The sequence below is a fragment of the Geotrypetes seraphini genome, chromosome 3, assembly GCF_902459505.1.
Source record: "Geotrypetes seraphini chromosome 3, aGeoSer1.1, whole genome shotgun sequence".
NCBI lineage: Eukaryota > Metazoa > Chordata > Amphibia > Gymnophiona > Dermophiidae > Geotrypetes > Geotrypetes seraphini.
In genome coordinates this window covers 69,620,682-69,645,198 of record NC_047086.1, presented here as the reverse complement: position 1 = coordinate 69,645,198, position 24,517 = coordinate 69,620,682, and the positions used below count along the sequence as shown (strand labels likewise).

Below are 24,517 nucleotides of genomic sequence, written 5' to 3'. Positions count from 1 at the left end.
AGATCGGATCTTAATTAATTGATGTGAACCGCCTAGAACTCATTGGGTATGGTGGTATACAAGAACATAATAATAATAATAATAAATAATTTCTACGCAGTGAAGTCCTAAAGAGCTAGCGCATGCGTTATGTGCTTCAAAACCAACAAAGATGCAGTGTGCACGCGCATCGATCGATGTTTCAGCGCTAATAGCGGCGTGTTTACGACTGGATCATTTGCATGGACAAGCTTTACTGAATCAGTCGGCTACAATGACTCAGAAACGGACAGGACACGAATCGGATAGATTTCGGGACTTTAGTGAATCCAGCCCTATTATATCTGCTTCCCTTACTCAGTCCTACGCATCTTTCCTCATTTTTTCCCTTGCTGTCACTGAGGGCCAGATTCTCTAAGCTCCGACACCATGGTAAAACAAAACAACCCATGGAGGGAGTGATTTTTGTTTTACTAGCAATTCTCAGCACAATAGCATGCAAATTATATGCAGTGGCATAGTAAGTGGGTGGGGGCAGTCGGCCCCAGGTGCCATCTTGGGTGAGGGCACAGGCACCTGTCTTCCTCTATGCTGCCCCACTCCTTCCCCCACCCTCCCACTGCCATGTGTGCATGCCGCTTCCCTTTCCCCCCGTACCTCTGTAACATTGCTGGTGCGAGCTGCAACCCCCCCCTAAACTGCTGTCGCACCATCATCGGCTCTTCCTCTGATGTCACTTCCTGGACCTGCGCCTAGAGGTATAGGGGAGGGGAAGCAGCGCATGCGCAGCAGGAAGGGGTGGGGGAAATAGCTTGTAGAGGTGGAAGCGGAGAAGAGGGAGGGGGTGGGCGCCACTGCCCTGGGTGCCTCTCTTCCTCACTATGCCACTGATTATATGCATGCTATATATGCAGAAAATTGCTGGAAAAGGGAGGGGGAGGAGCTGTGCTCAGAAGAAATATCACAGGCGCAGCTCCTCCTGCCTGTCTGTCAAAAAAAGAAGGCGGCCCCTGCTCTCCCTGCCTGAACCAGCTAGTAGGGAGAGCAGGGGGCTGCTTTTTTTTTTTTAATGGGCGCATCTGTTGTGTGTGAACAGCAGACACACAAGAGCTGTGCCTATAACCCTCTGCCGACAGCAAGCTTCTCCCCAATTCCCCCGGCAGCAAATTTCCCCCTGCCTGAAAGTCTACCACAGCCCCCCACCACACAAGCCTTGTAGTCTAGTGGGCCATGTCCCCTCTCCAACTCCCCCAGGATCAAGCATCCCCCCCGACCCCCCACCACACAAGCCTGGTGGCCTAGTGGGTTGTCCCCCCCTCCCGAACCCTTCCTCATACCATTTTAGAAGACCAACAGGTGGGGAACTCCCTCCCTCCTGCCAGCAGGTCTGCCTTTTCAAAATGGTGGCTCTTCCTCTTCCCGGTGCATCCTGGGATGCACTGGAGAGGGGCCTAAGGCCTTGATTGGCCCAGGCAACCAAGACCCCCTACAATGAGAGGAGCCTTAGGCACCTGGGCCAATCAGGGCCTTAGGCCCCTTTCCAATGCACCCTGGGATGCACTGGTGGGAGGAGAGGTTCAGGAAGGGGTCGGCCCTCTAGACCACCAAATTTCTGTGGTGGGGGGCTATGGGAGACTGTCAGAGGAGAAGCTTACTGGCATGGGGGTCAGAGAGGGGGATGGCCCACTAGATCACCAGGATTGTGTGGTGGGGGGCTGTCGAGAGGGAAGCTTGCTGTCCGGGGATGCGTAGCTCATGTGTGTATGCTGTGCACACATAACAGCTGCGCCCATTAAAAAAAAAGCCTGCGGCAGGAGGGAGTGGGTATCCCTCCTGCTGATCTTCCACATGGGTTGGGGGGCATTGGCCTAGACTACTAGGCTTTTTTTGGGCTAAAGGAATCAGGGATGTTGGCAGGTCTGAGCTGCTTTATTTTCCTGTCAGTGCCTGAGCCAATCAGTAAGTAAGGCTACGACAGCTCAGACTCAGCCAGTAAATATCGGCCCCAATTCCTCGTAAATGGAGGGGCATTCTTTTTTAAGACTCACCCAGAGTGGTCATTTTAATATTAATGACCTCGTTAAACAAGTTTTCATATTAATGACCTAGATTTGCATAGTAAAATCAGAGGCTGCTAGAAAGCACAAAAAAACCACGGTGAGCTGTTTTAATAATCGGGTAGTAAAATCCATGCATTTAAAAATGGTTTGGGCCATCGTTCAACGCATGGTGACTTTAGAGAATCGGCTATCCTGACATTCCTCCCTTCTTATTCTTCACCTATCCAATGCACTGTCCCTCTTCCTCTCAGTCATCCTGATGCACCCACCCCAGTGCACCTCTTCAGCTCTCACTCTCTCCCATGCATCAGATCCTCACTCCGATGCAACTTGCTTCACCACTCCCACCCATGCAGCATCTCTAATTCACAAATGCTGCCTTTTATCCTACCCCCTCCCCATCTAGCATCAATTTTCCCCTTACCACGTACTGCCACATACAGGTGTGCCCTATTTCTCACTTTCATATGGCTTGTCTCATCGGTATATTTTTCTAAATTACTCTGTTCTTCTCATTCCCCTAGAAATAACCATGGCAATTGACTGGATTGGTTTTAGTTATGCTGTTGTCCTGGCTTTGGGAGGCGTTCTGGGATATACTCGTAAAGGTAATTCTGGGTGATAATCACTGAGTTTTACGTATTTAAAGGCAATGCTTAGCAAAGGTTTTGTATGTGTATGCATTATTTATGTACATACAATCATATTATCAGAGCAGTTCCTGTTAGTGAAGAATATATCAAATAGAAATATAAACTAATCCTTACGTTTGTATACCGCATCATCTCCATAAAGATAGAGCTTGGCACGGTTTACAGGTAATTCAATAAATGAGGGAAGGACATAATAAGAAATTAGAGGTTAAGAAGAGGATAGCTAGCTTTACATTTTAAATAGTTAGCTTTACGTTTTGGAGAAAAGCCAGATTTTCAGATGCTTTGGAATAATTGGAATGAGCCTAGGTTCCACAACGGGGCAGGGAGGTTATTCCAAAGCTCAGTGAATTTGAAGAAAAGGGATTTCCCTAATTTACCTGCATACATGATGCCTTTTAAGGAGGGGAAAGATAATTTGAGTATGTGGGCAAATCTGGTAGTGTCAGGTCTCGAAGAATATAGAAAAATGAAGGCAGATAAAGATGGATAGGACTTGATAGACCGCTTTTTCTGTGTGGTATACACAATCAAAGCAGTTTACATGGGGCAATAAAGGGTTAAGTGACTTGCCCAGAGTCACAAGGTGCTTCAGTGAGAATTGAGCTCACAACCTAAGGGTGTTGAGGCAGCTGCTCTAACCACTAGGCCACTCTTCCACTCAAGACCATATGACCTATCTAGTCTGCCTAACCATGCCACCTACTTTCCCCTCCTCTCCCTTAGAAAGCCAACGTACTTGTCCCAAGCTTTCTTGAATTCAGATACAGTTTTTGTCTCCACCAGGAGGCCTTGCCACGCATTAACCACCCTTTCACACATAAAAAAATCAATGCCCAGTATTCAAAAGTGCTTCCCTGTATAGTGGCAGCTGCTATATAGATAAATGTAGTTTTCGTGAATTTTCAGTGGCACTATAGTGCAAACATTTACCATACTCACTGGTTATGCATCTAAATGTTATGCATATAGAACTAGATTCAGTAAATGGCACCAACATTCAGGCACTGAAAAAAAATGAGTACTAAGTGCTATTTTTATAAATGACACTCTTTGTTGGGCAAATCCTAAGTGGTACTAATAATCAATATACAGAAACTGTCAAATAAACCACTTCAAATAGTTAGTATCAAGAAAAGTACAAAAAGGATATGATAAAAAAAATTAAATAGTAAGAGCATAACGAGCAGGGTTTTGGCCAGTGATTGAAGTACGGAGTAGCTATATGTGTGCGTCTACGCTGACAGTGTAAGTCGATGTGACAACAAAGCGTAGTACTCCTTAATTCTGAGGCCTTTTCCTGCATAGTAACTACTTAGTAATTATACAGTAATTACGTTTGATAAAATATGTTCAAAAAATACAAAAAAAAATACGATTAATAACAGTTGGTATAGACCTCTTCATTGAAGTGGTTTATTTGACAGTTTCTGTATATTGACTCTTTGTTGGGCACCATGTATAGATTATCACTTGGGGGCAAATTCTATAAGAAGCGCCCAAAAGTTAGGCACCGAAATAGGCACCGTTCAGCGCGATTCAAGCACAATTGGGTGTTGTTTAGCGAGTCATGCTGAGTGGCACCTATTTTAGAGGCGCCCAATAAATAGGCCAGCTCTAGGCACAACTAAAAGTTAGGCAGCCATGCGAGCGCTTAAGCACGCTTAAGAGCAGCGAATACGTAACAAGGTACCTAACACGAAGCCACACTCATGCATAGCACCTTTTTTTTTTTTTAAGGCCGCCTAAATTTTTAGAGGTGCCTTGTTACAGAATCGCTCCTTCCTGATAGGCACCTAAGTTTCAATTAGTGCTGATTAAAAAGCTTAATTGAGCTTAGAAATTCATGGCATCAGACTGGAGGTCTCTCCCTAGCACAGAAGGTCAGGGCCAATAGTTCAGTTTAAATCTGTGCTTCTCCTTTTATGTTTTTCAGAATTCTATTCAAAATTTAATACGTCTTTAGTTTAGTATATCAACCAACTAGATACTCGTATTTCCCTTGATAGACAGGATTTCTGAGATGATCAGAGCACACTTCTCCTTGGTAACCAGTGATGTCATCATACTCTGTACAATAATTACTATTGGTAGAGCCTGAGGGATTTTCCTATGCACATTGTTTGTATTACAGTACAATCTCACAGATCCTACCTACAGTGGTAAGAATCAGCTACTATCCATAAAGCTATGTGGTTTAATCAAATAGCACAAAATCATGAAAGACAATAAAACCGCACTGGAAAATCAAAAATGATAAACAACAAAAATGTGGGGTGAAATAACTATTACCAAAGATCATAAATAATTCATTAATTAATACTGAAAAAAGTGTGAGCTTTCATTCAAAATATAAAACTCATTTGTGAAGGTTCATTGAGATCACGATTGTGAAGCTTCATTGCTGTTCAAAGCTAAGTTCCACACTTATAATGTTTACAGAATATTTACAATATTTATTGTTTTAACATGATAAGATTTTGCATTAAGGTTGGAGGTGATGATTGACCAGCAATTGATAAATTAATCCCCCTAATGGATCTGCTTAGGCTGCCCTATAGTGAGTTGGGGAATGAATTTCTGAGGCCTCACCACAAATGAGTTTTATATTTTGAATGAAAGCTCAGCCTTACCACTTTTTTTCAGTATTAATTAATTAATTATGATCTTTGGTAATAGTTATTTCATCCCATATTTTTGTTGTTAATTAAATACCTGAAATTTCTACTAGCCTAAACCATACAACTATGTGAATAGTGACTAAATTATCACTGCTATCTGTACAGCCAATGGCAGCTGATGCTCTCCGTGAATATTCCATTCAGTCCATGAGGTTTCGCCTGAGGTTTCATCCCCATCATCAAGAAGTGCAGGTCTAGACATGATAGACTTTCTTCACTAAATAATTTACTCCGTGAATATTCAGCACTGCTTGCTTTTTCAGACAGCGGTACTAATATACATAATGGAGTTCATAATCAAAACATAAAACACGTCTAAAAACCCGCCCAAGTTGGCACTTTGCCGTCCTAAAAGACAGGTCGTCTAAGTGCCGATAATCGCAACGGCTTTTTGGACATATCCAGGGACATTTTAGGCCTCTGAATCCTGCTATGTGTCCGCAGCTGAAAGGGGCGTTTCTGGAGGAGTGGTTAGAGCGGGATGTGGGCCAACCTAGAACTTATACGTTGTGAGCTAGATGATGTAAAAACAGATATAAGTGCCAACAGGGTATCCAAAGTGACCAGATAACCACTGCAGAGACAATGTAAAGACCCACACACACACTCCTCACGTGTTCACTGACCCCGTCGCACCCCCACAAAGTTCAGAATGAAAATGTACATACCTGCCTCCTGAACATCAGCACTTGCTATATGAAAGCCTAGTGGAGCTGAACAGAAGTGGCTTAAGTAGACTGGGGGGGGTGAGCTACTGAACCTTAGAAAGGAGGACCCAGGCCCATAAGCCACTCTAACCACTACATTCATGGTGGATAATATGAGCCCCCCAAAACCCTACTCTACTGCCATATAGGTGCCACCTGCAGCCATAAGGGCTATTAGACAGGTGGGTATAGTGGGCTTTGGGGATGTTTTGGGGGGGCTCAACATGACCTATAAAAGAGTTGTGGTAAGATGTTTATGTGGCATCCTTTTTGTGAAGTGCCCTGTAAGGTGCCCATCTGCTCTGTTGCCATGTCGGGGTGGCCAGTCCATCACAATGTTGGCCTCTCCCACGTCCAAAAGGTTTGGGACTTGAACGAATTTTTGGTTGAGAATGTGGTATAAAGATAGACATAGTGGCGGTCTGGATGATAAAATGCCTGCACGTACAGATAGACGATTTTTGGGAAAAAAGAAAATTCTAGACATATTTTTTGAAAATGGGTATTTTGCCGCTGCCGACTTTGGGTGACTAGCGCCCTACACCCAACTTGAGCTTAGACGTATCTTTTGATAATGATCAGTTTAACACCTCAGCCTATACAAAGGACACAGACCGGAACACCTTACTTCAGTATTCAAGCATGTATCCTACACAATTAAAAATATAGTTTGCCAGTCTTGCAATTTTTGAGATACCAACAAATATGTGAATCACTGGAGGAGTATGGTACCCAGTCTCAAAAGTTGAGACAGATCGGGGATATCCGAGAACAGTAGTATGGAAGGCGGAGAAGAGAGCTCAATGTAATCCAAGGGAACAGCTGTTGGAATATAAGAGTTCTGAAAAATGTTCAGAATTTTACGTGTATATTACGATACTCTCCAGTAGCCCTTATCATAGGAAAAAGTATCAAAAAACATTGGAGAATGTTGCAGGGACATCAAACTTTCAAGGATATTGACTGCATGATAGCATTGAACTACTTGATTATGCAGTCTAGAAAATTGATTTAATAATAATAATAATAATTTTATTCTTGTATACCGCATTACCATGGAAGTTCTATGCGGTTAACAGATGAAGAGACTGTACATTTACAGCGAAGTTACAATTTCGTTATGTTACATTTACATTTTAGACGTTAACTTAATTTATTGTATTATTGTATTATATTGTATCTGAATTTGAAGGATCGCCTGTGTAGTTCTGATGTTTGGATCCAGCCATATGAGGGTGTGCGAGGTCACTTTAAATGTGGCAGGTATGGAGTGTGTAAAAACATGATAGAAGGAGCTGATGTAATGGTTCCCCTGCCTCAAAAGTGCCTTTGAAGAGACTGACGACTTGTGTGTCTACTTTTACATCCTGATCTGTCCTTGTCGACAATGTTAATTGGGACAAACATCTCTCTCCTTAAAAACACATTTGTTTGAACATCGATATAATATTAATCACAATAGGAGCGTAGATGTATTGTGTCAGCATTGTATCCAGGCAGAGCATTTTTTTCAGGATTTACATTGCACAGTATTGGATTCATTTCCTCCTTCTCAGCGACGTGGCGATATGAGAAAAAAACTCCATCAGATTGAACAACAGTGGATTTTTAAGCTACGTACAGTGTGGCCGCAAGGGCTTAATTGGAGACTAGAATGGTGAGCATTTAAAAAAAATTTTTTTAGGTTTTTTTGGGGTTTTTTTTTTTAGCTTTTTTTATATGATGTATGAATACTCACGGGGCCAGAAGTGACATAAGACACTCGGATGGGATTTAACTGTTGAGTTATTTCTCTATTTCTGTATTATGGTTTTAACTAGAGTAATTTTATCTAAAATTGAACTTGTGAGGTCTTGTCACAAGATTAGAGCCCTATCTCTCTATTCATGGGAGTTGAGTGGTTCATAATCTCAAACCAGAATTCTTCTACTGGTCTCTTACTCGACTTTTTCACTAGTATTTGTTCTTTGACCATTGCCTGATTTGTTTTAGACAGTTCTAAACAGAAATTTAGAAGGAAATGATCAGACCGGATAACTCGTTTCCAGTTTATATGGTCTACCAGGGGGAAATTCAAGTTGTATGGTATGGTGGTGATGAAATCCAAGCAATCGCCCCCTTTGTGGGTAGGATTACATGGCAATGGAATAGAGTTTAATCGCTTCAGAAAGTTCTTGAAGGAGATAACATTGGGATCTTTGTTGTTTTTCAAGTGTAAGTTTAGGTTTCCAAGGATAATCAGATAATTGAAGGTTGTAGTGTAATAGACGATTAAATTCTATAGTCTTTCATTTATCGTGTTCCATTTACCTAGTGGCCTATAGATCAGTAGTATACCTAAGTTGCTCCCACTCACAAGATTTCTGATGCTGTAGATCTTATATTCCAATTCCTGATTATTGCAACTATCTATACACAAATAACTGATTTTCAAACTGCTTAATAGTTCAGAGTCTTTTCCTCCCATGAGCTTTGAATGCTATGTCTGTGGTGCTGCTAGTCCCTACTGGCTACAGCACCAGGAACTAGTTCTAAGAACTGATGCTCACATGGCAGCCCTAAGAGCCAATTTCATACTTCTAACCGGATTATGGAGGTCTTTGGCAGTCCATCAACAGGGCAGCCCTTCTGTTGAGTTTGTTAACAGACTCCTGCTCTCAGTTATTCTCTGGCTTACGGTCATCAGGGTATCCTAAAGGGCAGCCAGCCATTCAGGACTCAGTTTATCAAATTATGATAACACCTTAACTACCTTGTTAATAAATTGGCCCCATTAAGATTACTAGGACCAATTTACTAATGAGAGGCAATAACGCCCATAAATTCAGAAAATCCTTCTGTAGCCAAAGCAAAGATCTATATCGTGGACCTAACTGTATACTGTCAACACCACCAACTCCAAGCAAAGGTTATCAGAGCCAGAACAGTGACATAATTCAAGAATGCATGTGGTAAACACAAATGAGATAATTTTCTAGGTTGGTCTTTTTTTATTGCATCTAAAACCTGTTTTATACATGGAAAGGCGTTTTATAATTTTGTGCGTTAGTGCAACACATAGGACTATGTGCAGTAGCAAGGTGGCATTCAATATGTAAACTTGAAAGAACAATGATGGCTTCACAGCAGCAGAGGTGTCTGTCTAGGGCAGCAGGTTTCAGAGGCATCAACAGAATAATAATAATAATAAAAAGCTTTATTTTTATATACCGCCCTTCCATAAGTTATGAGCGGTTAACATACAAAAAACACTGGACATTCAGTAATACATACAAATAATTTTAAAAACCATCAATTTACATGAGAATGAATGCTATACATTCAGCAAAGCATACAAATAGTTAAAAAGTTCATCAGATTTCACTTTTTTCAAATAATTTAGGACTCCTTTTACAAAGGTGCCTTAACGCACGGAATAACGCGCACTAAAATGCCGTGCGCACTAGCCGTTACCGCCTCCTCATGAGCAAACGGTAGTTTTTTGGGTAGTGCGCACTATAGCTTGCGCTAATCCGATGCGTGCGCTAAAAACGCTAGCCCTTAGTTTTTAGTATCCAAACGACAACCAATGTAGCTCTTGATAAAGAGGACTCATATGATCAAACTTTCTTAGACCAAAAATCAAATGAACTGCCATATTTTGTATTAAACGCAATCTGTGATAAATCTTTTTATGGGACCCTAAATAGATTATTTTACAATAATCAAGAACTGATAGGATAGAAATCTGAACTACTAATCTGAACGATGTTATATCAAAATATTTTTTGATTGTTCATAGTTTCCAAAGAATAGCAAAACATTTTTTAATCAATAACAGCAAAGGCATTAGTCATTAGTGAAGCAGGTACACGTGCGCCCTTTCCCTTATACCAGTGTTCTTCAACCTTTTTACACCTATGGACCAGCGGAAATAAAATAATTATTTTGTGGACTGGCAAACTACTAAGACTGAAATTTAAAAAACCATTTCCACCCCGTCTCAGCGAGCTCAGTCCCCGCAAACCATCCGCACAAGCCTCAATTATGATTTTATAGTGAACATATTTTATTAAAGTATAAAAGAAACAATATTCTGTACAATTGTCATTTTATAAATACAAATATATAGAGCAAGGACTAACAAAATCCCTGTCTCTCTTCCCCCTCTACTATCAAGAAAACTGAATAAGCCAAATTATTACAGAATGCTACACAGAAATATCATGCTAACAGAATACTGCAGTCACCCATGACAGGAATAGTTTTAGGGGAGTGCCCCCTGGGCAGAGAGAGCCCTAAGCCAGCTGGAAGCTAAAGAAGCACTGCCTGGGCTTTGCAGTTCCCAGTTATGTCTCTAGCATGCTATATATATAAAATGTGATATATTCTAATGACAGAATAGAAATAAAATTATTTTTTTTCTACCTTTTGTTGTCTCTGGTTTCTGCTTTCATCTTCTTTTCACTCTCTTCCTTCCAGCGTCTGTCCTGTCTCTTCAATCCAGCATCTGCCCCTTCCATCCACTGTCTGTCCTCTCCCCCTTCCATATGTATTGCCTTCTTTCTATGCCCCTCTCCCCTTTCCATCCAGCCTGTGCCTCCTCTCTTCTTTTTACATCATTCATTCCAGCTTCATTGCTTTCTTCATTTTTATCTCTACTACACCAGATCTAGCATCTTTATCCCTCTCTCATTTCTCCGCTGACCCCCTTTCCAGCATCATAAGAACATAAGCAATGCCTCCACTGGGTCAGACCCGAGGTCCATCGTGCCCAGCAGTCCGCTCACGCGGCGGCCCAACAGGTCCAGGACCTGCGCAGTAGCCCCCTATCTATACCCCTCTATCCCTTTCTTCAGCAGGAAATTGTCCAATCCTTTCTTGAACTCCAGTACCGTACTCTGTCCTATTACGTCCTCTGGAAGTGCATTCCAGGTGTCCACCACACGCTGGGTAATCTCTCTCTACTTTCTCACTCCTCTGTCTCTCCCCTTTCCCTCATCAGTTCTTTCCATTCCACCCTGACCTCTTCCCTTCCTCTAATCTCCCTGCCAGCTGTTTTCTTCCCTTTTCCTTCTCCCTTCCCTCCTCCCCTTATCCAGCAGTAACTCTCTTCCTATCCCTTTCCCTCCTCCCCTCCCAGCCTCAAACAGTGGCTTCCTCCCCTTCCAGCAGCTCTCAGTATTTGCCTGCAGCAGCGATTCACTTAGGCAGTCTTGGGTCCATTGCCGCCTCTGAGGAAAGAGGAAGTTGCCGAAGTGAATCACTGCCCTTGCAAGTACGAGAGCTGCTGGGAGGGGAGACAGCCACTGTCAAAGGCTCCCCATGATCTCGCTCCTGCGCGCCTTGCACATTGCCCCCAGCCACCCCTGTCGGCACAAACGGCGTTGCACCGCAGGCCCTGCCGCCCAAGACAAGCCGGAGGCCCCTACCTGCCACCCTGGTGTTGAGTCTCCATGAGTGAGCGGCCCTCAGACAGGAAATCTCTGGGCCAGTGCTGCACCACTCGCTCACCCATGGACACTGTCAGCAAGAACATAAGAATTGCCACTGCTGGGTCAGACCAGTGGTCCATCGCCCAGCAGTCTGCTCCTGCCTCAGCCCCTAGGTCAAGGACCTGAGCCCTAAATGAGTCTAGCCATACCTGTGTACGTTCTGGTCTAGCAGGAACATGTCTCATTTTGTCTTGAATCCCTGGAGGGTGTTTTCTCTGACAACCTCCGGAAGAGTGTTCCAGTTTTCCACCACTCTCTGGGTGAAAAAGAATTTCCTTACGTTTGTATGGAATCTATCCCCTTTTATCTTTAGAGAGTGCCCTCTCGTTCTCCCTACCTTGGAGAGGGTGAACAACCTGTCTTTATCTACTAAGTCTATTCCCTTCATTATCTTGAACGTTTCAATCATGTCCCCTCTCAGTCTGATTAGTGCTGGCTTGCCCACTTTCTACCCCTCCTACGCCCCCTCATCCATAAAAATGAAAATATTTTGTAGAATGAAGTTTACGGGCACTAATCTCAGCCTTACTGCAGGACCTCCCATGGAAAACCCTTTTAAGTCGCAGTAAACATGTGCTAGCACTTACTATAGCTTAATGAAAGAACTCCTAATTAGAACATATATAAAATGACTATAGAATAAGAGAGCTTATATATTTGTATGGTGAGACATACCCCCCTCTTCTATTAAACTGCGCTAGCAGTTTTTAGCGCAGAGGGCCACGCTGAATGGCCCGCACTGCTCCCGACGTTCATCGGAACTCTATGAGCGTCGGGAGCAGCGCGATTTAGTTTAATAGAAGAGGGGGGATAGTTTATTTAAAATTTGTTATACCACTTATCATACTCATAAGCGGTATACAGAATATAAAATAGTGGAAAAAAAGAGGATTTACAAACTGATAATACAAATCTATGCGGACAAGACATTACAAGCATATTGGAGACAGAAGGATAAGGGGGGGAATCCATAAAATATATAGGATAATAGAACATATAAGGGAAGTACATAAGGGAGGGAAGATCTTGTCTGAGTAGTATTCGAAAGATTAATTTTTAGTTTTTGTCTGAGCTAGATCAGAAGATAAGGTTTCAGATTTGAAAAGCATCAGTGAATAGGAAGGTTTTTATTTTGGATTTGAAATGGTTTAATTGGTTTTCTTCTCTTATATAAGTTGGAATAGAATTCCAGAGTGAGAGAACTGTTACTGAAAAAATAGAGGTTCGGGTTGTATCGTAATTTATGTGACATAATTATATGCCCCAAGTAAGGCATTTCCGGGACATAATTTGCGCCGAGGAGGAGTGGAGTTGTGATGTATATGAGTACAAACTTAGAGTACACTCACATATCAACATCCATTTTGAAGCAAATGCAAATGTGTGTGTCAGCATTTGCATAGCACTGCAGTGGCTTAAAATGGGCCCCTTTATGGATGCCTCCCTTCAGCGTCCTGATATAAGCCAAAGAGAGTAATTTTGAGTCAGGTACATAGATGTGAATTAAACAGGGGCATTTGTGCCTGTAAACCTTGTTGAGACTTTTCCAAAAGTAGAGAGCATGGGAAATGTTCCTTTACAATGTGCTAAATTACCTGGGTACCTTACATGGGCTGCTTCTGTAGATGGAGGTACAAGAGCAAACTACAGGTGTAAGTTTGAAAATCAATTACACTGGCCAACTCCCATTTTGGTGCCTCAAATGTTAGACCTGTGTCTGGGTATATTTGACCTGCTGGTTCAAAAAATGGCACCAGTTTTCTCATATCAGCTCTAGTTTTTGAGATACAGAACATGTGCCATATACCAGTGTTTTTCAACCGCTGTTCCTGGTGTGCCGTACGGTGCAGACACTGATTAGGCCTCAGGCCGGGTCCCGCACGCGCTCCCATGAGACTCCCCCGGTCCCCGCTGCTGTTCAGTTTCGATCTTCTGCTCTGACGCAACCGGAAACAGGAAGTTGCAGCAGAGCAGAAGATTGAACACTGAGCAGCCGTGCGTGCGCGGCTCTTTGGGAAAGCGTGCATGTCGCCGAAAAACAAAACCTACAAACTAAGGTGAGGCGAAGGGAGAGAGCTGGCTAAACAGTAGGATCGATTGGGCAGGCGAGTGGTGGCTGCGGGGACCGTGCGATCGCTCGTGTTCCCGGCTCAAATTGGAAGGAGGGAGTGAAAGGGAAAAGGATTCTGGGCCAAGGGGATGAAGACGGAAAGAAAAACCCACAGCAGGAAAGAAAGGGAAGGACAGGCAGGTGAGCCAGATGCTAGAAGCGGGGGGGGGGAAGAAAGAGGGATAAAAGCTAGATGGGGTTGAAAAGAAGAGACACACTGGTATGGAAGAGGAAGATAGGGGAAATCTGGACACAGGAAGGTAACAGAAAGAGGGGAAATTATGTGCATGGGGCATAGGGACAGAGACATAAAGGGGACATGCCATGGGGATGGTATATGGATACAGGGGGTGGGGGCAATGACAGATACATAGGGGAGATATTAGAAATGGCGAAAATAGGAGCACAGAAGCGAGATGGTTTGTGGGGATGGGACAGGGACCGAGCTCGCAGGCTCCAGTGGCTTGCACAAATTACATTGTAACGTGCCATGAAAATAAGAGGGAGGAAGGTAGATAGATAAGCCACGTGAGAGGAGCTGAAGGGTAGTAGAAAGGAACAGATGGTAAAGGAGGGAGGGAAGGGTGGTGGTGGAAAGGAATAGGACAGACATTGAAGGAGGGTGGAGAGGAACAGACCCCGAAGGGAAATGTGGAAGACAGAGTGGGAAGAAGACAGATGCCAGACTATGGGGGAGCGGAGGGAAGAAGATGGGTGCTAGACCAATTGGGGGGGGGGGTGAAGGGAGAGGCACAGTAACAGCAAATGGAAGACGTAGAGAGAAGACACACAGTGGATGGAAGGAATTGAATGAGAAGATGTGGAAAGCAGAAACCAGACAACAAAGGTAGAAAAAAAAATTATATTTATTTATTTATTTTTTGCTTTAGGATAAAATAGTATATTAGTTGTGTTGATAAAAATTTATAAACAAAGCCCTGCCAGCTGAACATCTCTTTCTCTAGTTCAGCAGCAGGAACTTTGATTTATAAGAAAGGAATAAGCTAAATATTACAGTACTAAGGCTTATATGGATGCAGCGGGGACGGTGACGGGGCGGTGAATGGGATGGCAGTGGCGGTGACGGGGCGGTGAAAGGGATGGCGGTGACGGTGACGGGGCGGTGAAGGGAACGGCTGTTGACGAAGAGCTACGTGTGTGTCTTTCTTCGATTCCAGCCAGAATATCAGCTTTGTGTTCAGCCAAACAGGCCCAGGTTTCGCACTGAATAAAGTATTTTATAATTTTTCACTATTCTGTTTACTTAATATTTCATAATAAAGTAATTATAAAATACTTTCTTTGTGTTTATTTGATTCCTATTCAAGAGAATTACTTTATATATAGTCAATATAGGCACAGAGTTAAATTTTTTAACATTTTCTAATGGTGGTGTGCCTCGTGATTTTTTTCATGAAACAAGTGTGCCTTTGCCCAAAAAAGGTTGAAAAACACTGCCATATACTACTCATTACTCTGCTCTCCCACTAAAAAATCAGGATATTTTACTGTATTTAAATTAATATATTTTAAGCATGAAGGAAACATTAAAAATTAAAAGAAAAGTGTACAACTTGAAAATCTACTTATTTCATGCCAAAAGCACAAGTTTATGATATAAATTTCCCAGTCATTCGACACATTAGAAGCTCCTTTTGTAAGACTTCCGAGAGTGGGATCTGCCAGGACAATCCCACATAAGATTCCAACAATAATCTGCCATCATATATGCATCCCATCTACCTTGGCATCTGGCTTCTATTGTTTTTATGTCTTGGTGAAATCTTTCACTTTGCTCTTCGCTTAAGTCACAAAGGTTCTCTGGAAAGCGATCTAAGTGACTGTGTAGATAATGGACACTCGTGTTACAGCCAAGCCTGTTGAAATGAAAGAACAAAAATAAAGTCACTGCTAGTTCATCAATACACTTAAGAAACTTATTTTTTATTTAGAACTCTGCTCAGAGACATGACTCTGAGCAGAGTTCTAAATAAAAAATAAGTTTCTTAAGTGTTTTGATGAACTAGCAGTGACTTTATTTTTGTTCTATTGACCTCTTCAGTCACTTGACAGTAATTTTGATTTGAATGAGTTACCCCTGCATATCTTTGTTGAAATGAAAGAGCATACTGTATCCTCTGCTAATTGTGTGTAGTTGTCTGCCTTCTTGTTGCCAAGAAAGTTTTTCACAACAAGAACAAATAAAGACCAGGCACATGATTCGATTTCATTCATTGATGCTAAGAAATGTAGGTCATTTATAAGTTGTCTGAGCTGAAAATTGCTGCCTTCAGTTTTTCCATGGTAAATCCAGGTAACATATGTGCTATGTATTCAATGCACGAACCGTCTTTATTTAAAGCCTTTACAAATTGTTTCATCAGGCCTAGCTTTATATGTAGTGGTGGCAGTATGATTCTATCTCATGCTACCAAAGGTTTATTGATTACATTTTGTCCTCCAACCACCATATATTCCCTCGGAGGCCAATCGTTTTTTTGCCCAATGTTCATGTTTGACTCTACTATCCCAAAGGTATATCTACTATCCAATAACCATATCTAAGAAACTAGAACTGATGTAGTCTGTCCAATGCAGTTTTCAGAATCAACACTCCAAACAACCCCAGGAACAGGTCAAAAACCCAAGGCACCATGAAAAAGTTCTTTTTTTGTTGTTGTTGGCCTCTGTTATTTGTGTATAGTTTACTCTGATTTAAACACAGTCTCAGGAATGCTTTTTTAAATACAGCTGAAAATGTGCAAATTTTGAAGGTATTCGTTCATATTGAGCAGCTCCAAATGATGAAGTTTTCACCTCCAGAGATGTAGTTATTTCTAGGTTTCTGGCTAGATCTCTGTGAAAACTTTCCTGAAAGGGATCTAAGGGATGGAGGGAGAGAGAAGAAAACAAATGAAATAAGACCTGGGACAGTACCTTAGACATGCATGAGTGACAATCTTGGGTGGAACAAGTAGTTCTTTCTAGTCAATATCCTCTGCCCGAAAGAACGTTCTACAGCAGTGTCTCGCAAACTTATTCTAGCTGGGCCACACCAAACCTAGTGTCCCCGGCTCAAGACACTCAGAAGTGCACTGGCGTCGGCATGATGACATCAGTGCATGCGCAAAGGCCCTTCAAACGGGCCTTGCACCGAGAGAAGGACTTGTGCTGGAGAGAAGGGCCGGCAGAGAGAAGAGGTGCCGGCATCGGGAGATTGCTTACAGGACGTGCCTCTCTTCGCGAGAGGCACGTCCTGTAGTCAGTCAGCTGACGCCAGCATCTCTCCTCTTCCCCAGTGTACCACGGCACTCCTGAAATCTCAGGAGGCACACAGTTTGCATTACACTATTCTACAGGGTTTGGCAAAATCAGCGAAATCATTTTTCTTTTCTCCTTATGCCTCTTCTCCTTTGGTATTCCTTCTTATGCCTTTTTCTTCCAATTTAATCATAATCAGCGTTGGGATCCCGGTGCCACAAGTTTTCATTCACAACTACTGGGGCATTATCATAGATCCTTTTGCTGTCATTGCAGCAGTGGCTTTGAGGTCAGCAGCCATGCACCACTGTACCTTCTGGAACTCTAAAGGCAGCCACTAAGTATCATCCTTATTAGAGACTGGGACTCCCTTCCTGCTGGGGGGCTATGAATATCATCTAAATAGGCATCTAAATTCTCTAATCTAAGTCCACCTAACTATGCAATCTTTTTGTAGACACCTTCTGAATTTAGGATTCTAAGTATAGATTCACAGTCGGGAGAAAATTTCACTTTGGAAGATTTATGCTTAAATCTTTTGCATATTAGTCCCCAAATGATTAATAGAGACATTTTCAGAATGACCTCTAAATCCAATTTTGGACGTTAGGGGGTGGAAATGTCCAAAAATCCAGTACAGAAAATGCCATTTTCAAACCAGAAAAACATCCATCTTTTTTTTTTCCGGAAATGGCCATTTGCTAGACGTTAAGGGGCTGGAGGAGTTGCCGTACAGTGAGAGATTAGAGAAACTGGGTGAAAAGAGGGGACATGATCGAAACATTCAAGATAATGAAGGGAATAAGTAGATAGACAGGTTGTTCACCCTCTCCAAGGTAGAGAGAACAAAAGGACACTTTCTAAAGTTAAAAGGGGATAGATTACGTACAAACGTAAGGAAGTTCTTCTTTACCCAGAGAACAGTAGAAAACTGGAACGCTCTTCCGGAGGCTGTTATAGGGGAAATTACCCTCTAGGGATTCAAGACAAAGTTAGACAAGTTCCTGCAGGTAAGACTAGTCTCAGTTAGGCACTGGTCTGACCCAGCAGTGGCAATTCTTATGTTCTTATGTTTTTGAGCTCAATGAATCTATCTTTTAGAACCATTTAAAAAAAAAAAAAGTCCAAGGGAAAAACACAAGAAAACAAAACCATTAAGATGTATGGGGACCAGCATTCTTAGCAGACTGGCCACACAGACATCCCAGCAGAGCAGTGGGTACCCTAGGGGGCACTGCAGTGGCTTCACATAAAAAGTTCCTGGTACACATTTCACAATTACCCCCTTACATGGTTTGGGGAGCCCTCCAAAACCCACCAAACACCTACTGTACACAACTGTACACCACAGCAAAAGCCTTTGTGCCTGCAAAAAATGCTGACTGTAGCGGGTGCCAAGCTCTGGAATGCGCTGCCTGGTATTCTGTGATTTTGTGATGGGAGACTGAATTTTAAGAATGTTGAAAAACATAATTATTTGTTAATGCCTTTATGTGCTAATGCTATTTGCTGCTGAAGCCTTACTGTCCTATAAATGTTTTTATGGGATTTTGTCTTTCCATCTTGTTGGATGAAGTTGAAAAAAGGTTTTTTTTGGGGGGTTTTTTATTTATCATTTTACAAAAAAAAATATCAAGCATTATATCTTGTACAGTAATATTGTAATCCATAACATAAATAATAAGAAGAAAACATAATAACATATTCTCTTACACTTAAGCAATCTATAGTCCCCAATTATTTGATCCAAGACTTTCAAAGAGTGACATTACCAATTAAAAGGAAAGAACAAAAAATAACCATTAATAAACAAGGCAAAGTGGCTGAAATCGGAGGGAGTATTCTAATCATGAGACAGTTACTATTCCAGTTGTTCCTTCTTTCTCAAGACGTTTCAAAGCCACAAAATTTGTTAGGTGCATTGGTTCAAAGAAAACATATTTATCTAAGCCATGAAGAACAATACATTTACAGGGAAATCTAAGAAAGAACTTTCCCCCCACTGAAATTACTCCTGGTTTTAATAACAAAAACTGCTTTCTCCGTTTTTGAGTCTCTTTGATAATGTCTGGAAAGATCTGTATTTTTTGTCCCAGGAACTCTTTAGTTCTATTTTTAAAGAACATCTTCATAATCCAATTCTTATCTGGTGCTAGAGCAACAGTAGCTACCAATGTTGCTGGTGTGACCAAATCCTTTGTAGAAGATTCCAATAAAATGGAAATATCCAATTGTGGTTTTCCAGGGTTTTATCTATTACACCCAGAGAAATGTTAAAGAAATACTTTTTGGAAGTCTTCTCAGTTTCCGAGGAACTTATTCCGCCTTTCTCCCAAGTACCCGCCTTTCTCCCAAGTACCTGCCTGTTAGAAAAATGGAACAGCAATTGGGTAATCAAAGACAGCAGGAACCACAATTGGATATTTCCATTTTATTGGAATCTTCTACAAAGGATTTGGTCACACCAGCAACATTGGTAGCTACTGAAAAAAGGTTTTAATAATGATATTGTTGATGTTTTATTGTGTTTGTTCTGTCGAAACATGTTTTAGTATTTTTAATATGTATACATGTAATTTTGTAAACCACATAGTATTTATGCGGTATCTAAATTTTTAAATAATAAAATCTAAATGTAGGTACAGTAGGTTTTTGGTGGGTTTTGGAGTGCTCATAGGTTCCACCACAAATATACTAGTTAAAGTTGGATATTTGGCATGAGTCCCCATCTCTGCAGTCCACTGCATCAACCACTAGGCTACGCTAGGGATCTGCTTGCTGCTCTAATAAGACTGACCATAACATCTGAAACTGTCACACCGCCTGGTATGTACTGTTTCTTTCACATCTTTGATGGAGAGGGGGGGGAGGATCAGTGACCACTGGAGGAGTAAAAGTGGGTCATGCCTTTCAGCGGTCATCTGATCAGTTTGGGCACCTTGTTGACATTTATTCATTATTGAAACAGGTCTAGCCTCAATCATCCAGTTTTTGCCCTGGACATTTTCTACCATGTTCTATTATTGGGGGAAAAAAAAAAAAATTTAAAAGTTTAAATCATAAGCCTGCCCTAGTCCTACCCAAACAAGCCTCAATGTGCCCCCTTGAGATTTAAATGCACTGCATTTAAATGCAATTTTGTTATTTTGTAGTTCAGTTTAAACAAGAAAGAATTTTTGTTTAGAGAAGGGCTATATATATATGGCAGAAACCCAAATAATAGCAACATTCCATGCCGTTGACCCAAATAAAACCAAAAGGAAAGACCAAAGGTCCAACTGTCTGCAGTAAAAAACAATCCAGAGAAAACAGACCCAAATAAGCCAACAACATTAAGTACGCTAGCCGCACACCATCATAGGAGCGCTCACATGTGCAATTAATGCAACAAAAGTGCCATAAAGTGTTAATAATAATAAGTGCAAAAGTTTCACAAGGCTTATGGCACCCCTGTAACGCCAAAACCCACAGACCGGGGCATAATCTACAAGTTACAAAGTCAGTGTAAATGAGCTCCGAGTACTTAGCTTATTGTATGAGTCATGTTCCAGGGAGCTGGTACGGTAGCTGGATTCCCCGTAGGGCAGTTCTTGAAGTTCATTCCTGGGTCCAGCGTCCTGGGTCAAGGTTAACACACACCTAAATCAACCTCAGTTGTCCCTGATTTTTCTGCCTCTAATTGGAGCAGTAAGGATTTCTTGTGAAGTCACAAGATAGGAGATGTTCTTGGTAATTTGCCTTGAGGTATGATTATATCCTTAATTTTGAATTTTTGTTTCCTTTCCTTTAACTGGATGTCTCATTGCAGGCAGTATAGTGTCTCTGGTTGCTGGTCTGTCTTTTGGCGCATTGGCTGGTTACGGTGCTTACCGTGTAACGTATGACCCAAGAGATGTAAAGATATCATTATGTAAGTGTTTAACTTTCTTTCACGTATTCATTTTTCAGTTCATACATGGTGCTCTATGCAAAGAAGCCTCAGAAAGACTACTCAAATTACCAAGAAATGTTACTGAACAAAGCCCAGATACTGAGTAGAACTATAGGTGAAAAGCAGAGGAACAATGGGAAACATACCATCTATTTGGCGATTGATATATTAAGCTGCAATTAAATGGGCTGCCATCACACTTTAATGCATGATAATGGACCGCAAGCGAATGAGTTTGAAGGAAAATAGAGGGCTTCAAATTTGTCGGAATAATGCCACCATTCTTGAAGAAAAACTTCCAGTTACTTAGGGCTACACTGCCACACGCGCTAGACCTTAACGCCAGCATTGAGCTGGCGTTAGTTCTAGAAGCGTAGCACGCAGTGTAGCGCACGGTAATTTCCTGCATGCGCTAAAAACGCCAGCGCGCCTTAGTAAAAGGAGCCCTTGGTTAATTTTGATTGAAATGGGCCATGTTTGTCCACTTTCCAAGGTAGTATAAAGAAATAAAAATAAAGGAAATAAGGTGATACCTTTTTTATTGGACAAACTTAATGCATTTTATGATGAGCTTTCAAAGGTAACCCTTCTTCATATCAGAAATAAGCAAATGTTGACAAATCTCAGTATATATAAGGAAAACGTGAAAGCATTTTGGGGATGGGAAGAGGGTGGGTGGGCGGGTGGGCAGGAGAGAGAAAGGTGGCAGAGCAGTTTTAAGTGGCTTTATAGTGGGAAAGAAAGCCAAGATTTCTGTTAAGTCCTGTCTGGTAGGTGTCAAAATACTTAATCATTTTGATTTCAAAGGTTTTACATTCTTCGATTGTCTTAAAGTTCCCTTTTCGTATTCTTACCATAAAATCGTTGGGGCAGTGGTCAGTTTTTCCGAAGTGTTGTCCAACAGAGGTGACATCCCGGTTGGTATTGCAATTCTTAATATGATGTCTATGTTACATCGGTGAAATAAGCCAAATGCTAAAGACCAAAATCAACCCTAACCACTGCGCCACATACACCCCGTGTACCAGCAAACCATGCAAATGCTTTTTTTTTTTTTATACTGCTTCTGCAGCACCTATATGCTACCTCCCCAACCCGATTTTTTTTTTACTTCCATGTCTCAGGCAATCGGCAGCTTTTAACAAGAGCACATGAGACGCACCTTTGACACATGCGCCTGAGATGTGCTTTTAACACACTACCGGCACCTCCAGGCCTGTTGGTAATTTTGGCTTGTTAAAGGTTGGCGCTTCATTTAGTGCATCACCAGGCAATATTAGGACATCGTCCGGAGTGTTCGTTTTAATATTAATGACCTCATTTTACTACACTTGCATAACAGAGTCAGAGGCTACTACAAAACACAGAAAAGACCGCAGTGAGCCATTATGTGCATTGGTAGGTAAAATACTTCAAAGCTAAATCGGTTAGAACTGGTTTAGCATCGATTGTTAAAAGTTCAATAGGTTTAGAATATCGGGGGCCTGAATATTAAAAGCGCTCAATTTCAAAACTGGTATTTCAGGATCAGTGCATTAAAACTTTTGAAAACAGAAACTATAGAAAACCAGTTAAGTATAACATAAATGGATTAATATGGTGGGCATTTTTCTCGGAATCACAGATGCAGCTATCATTCTGGCTACAGTTATGGGGATACGCTACAAAAACTCAAAGAAGCTAATGCCAGCAGGCATGATAGCTCTCCTAAGGTAAGAAAATATTTATTCTCCAGTTTTTGTGCTCTGAAATAGGTCACAGTAGGGCTGAACCATCTAGTGTAGATTTAAGTCAAGTTTCATCTGGTCTCATGGACAAGGAGGGGCTAGAGGAATAGCAGTGAGACTTGTACCTTCCCCAAGCCATAGGGAGAGCATAAGAATAGCCTTACTGGGTGAGACCAATGGTCCATCAAGCCCAGTAGCCCTTTCTCACGGTGGCCAATTCAGGTCCCTAATATCTGGCCAAAACCCAAGGTGTAGCAACATTCCATGCTACCGATCCAGGCCAAGCAGTCTTTCTCAATAACAGACTATGGACTTTTCCTCCAGGAACCTAACCAAACCTTTCTTAAAACCAGCTACGCTATCTGCTCTTACCACATCCTCTGGCAACGCATTCCACAGCTTAACTATTATCTGAATGAAAAAATATTTCCTCCTATTAGTTTTTTTTTTTTTTTTTTTGTAAATTGTTTATTAATAAATTTTTCAAATATACAAAACAAAGACACAGAGGTTAAGCAAACAGATATCTACAATGTCACATTTTCTCCAACCTCTTCCCCCCAAATTAGTAAAAAGATAAAGTTGTACTTTAATCTTCAGCACAATGCAAAAAAGAATCATATAAATCAAAATAAACCTCCCCCCCTAACCCACCCCAAAATCAGCTTTCACACAGGGTTACACAAATGTAGCTAAACACTCAGATCATGAAGGACATTCACACCACCGAATATAAGGATTCCACACCTTAAAAAAGGGTGTAAGACGAGATTTTGTTAATGCCGTCAATTTAGACATACGAAAAATAAAATCTATTTTTCGTAGTAAGTGTAATCGACCTGGGGGAAAGGCCTGTTTCCAATATGCAGCTAACAAAAGACGAGCAGCAGTAAAAATATAACAAGCCAATTTATGTGTATTAGAAGACAATGGAACCAAAGGTAGATGTAAAAGAGCACTACCCATAGCTCGAGAAATCGTGGTATGTAAAATATCAGATAATAGTTCAAATACCATATCCCAATATGGGATTACCTTCGGACAATCCCACCAGATATGAAGGAAGGTACCCAAACAACCACAGCGTCTCCAACATAAATTAGATACTTGAGGATACATGAGATGAAGACGCTGGGGTGTTAGGTACCATTGATAAAGCATCTTATATCCATTTTCCACCAAAGAGCTGGCTATAGAAACTCGAAGCAGGCGACTAAACACCCGCTCCCATTTAATAATCGGTGGCACTGGGCGTAAAAGTCCCTCCCAAAGAGATAGATATTTTACCGGGGGAGCCTGTTGTTGAATAAGAGCTTTATAGAATCTAGTAATACACCCCTTACCACTACTACCCATAATTGCCCACTCTAGGGTGGTTTCTTCCAAACAAACATCATCAAAAGCCCTGCGCCTAATAAAATCTATTGCTTGAAGATAGCGAAAATAATCCGTCGGCGACAAATCATAAGCTTCCCTCAATTCCAAAAATGATAATAATCGCCCCTCTTCCACAAAATCTCCCAAATCCATAAGACCCATTTGAGCCCAAACCCGAAAACGACAATCAGATCTTCCTGGTGCAAAACCCCACGCAACCCACAACGGGGTACTACGAAAATACAATCGAGAGGGGAAAAACCTATTACGCAACCTAATCCACATCACAAACGTATGTTGCAAAAAAGGGTTAGCCCCCTTAAACATTTGTCGAGCCTCTTCCACTCTTAACCAAGGGATCACCCGACAAAGCTCTTCCGATCCCAAAATTTTTTCCCCTCGAACCCAACTTTTTGATCTATCCTTACACCAACTCAAAAAAGACTTCAGTTGAGCAGCCTCATAATAACGCCTCAAACAGGGTACAGCCATACCCCCCTGAGAGCGAAGTTGATACAACACATTCCTAGGCACCCGTGGGGGTCGACTCTTCCAAA

At 41.7% G+C, this 24,517-nt stretch overlaps 1 protein-coding gene across 1 annotated transcript in view; it reads left to right on the top strand.

Moving 5' to 3' along the window:
* TMEM14A (transmembrane protein 14A) overlaps positions 1-24,517 on the top strand; it is a 40,141-nt gene that overhangs the window by 1,990 nt on the left and 13,634 nt on the right. Inside the window, exons 2-4 of the mRNA XM_033935805.1 lie at positions 2,564-2,647; positions 20,734-20,835; positions 22,481-22,568. Coding sequence (XP_033791696.1) covers positions 2,572-2,647; positions 20,734-20,835; positions 22,481-22,568 — 266 coding nt within the window. The 5' untranslated portion in view covers positions 2,564-2,571. The remainder of the gene's footprint in view (positions 1-2,563; positions 2,648-20,733; positions 20,836-22,480; positions 22,569-24,517) is intronic.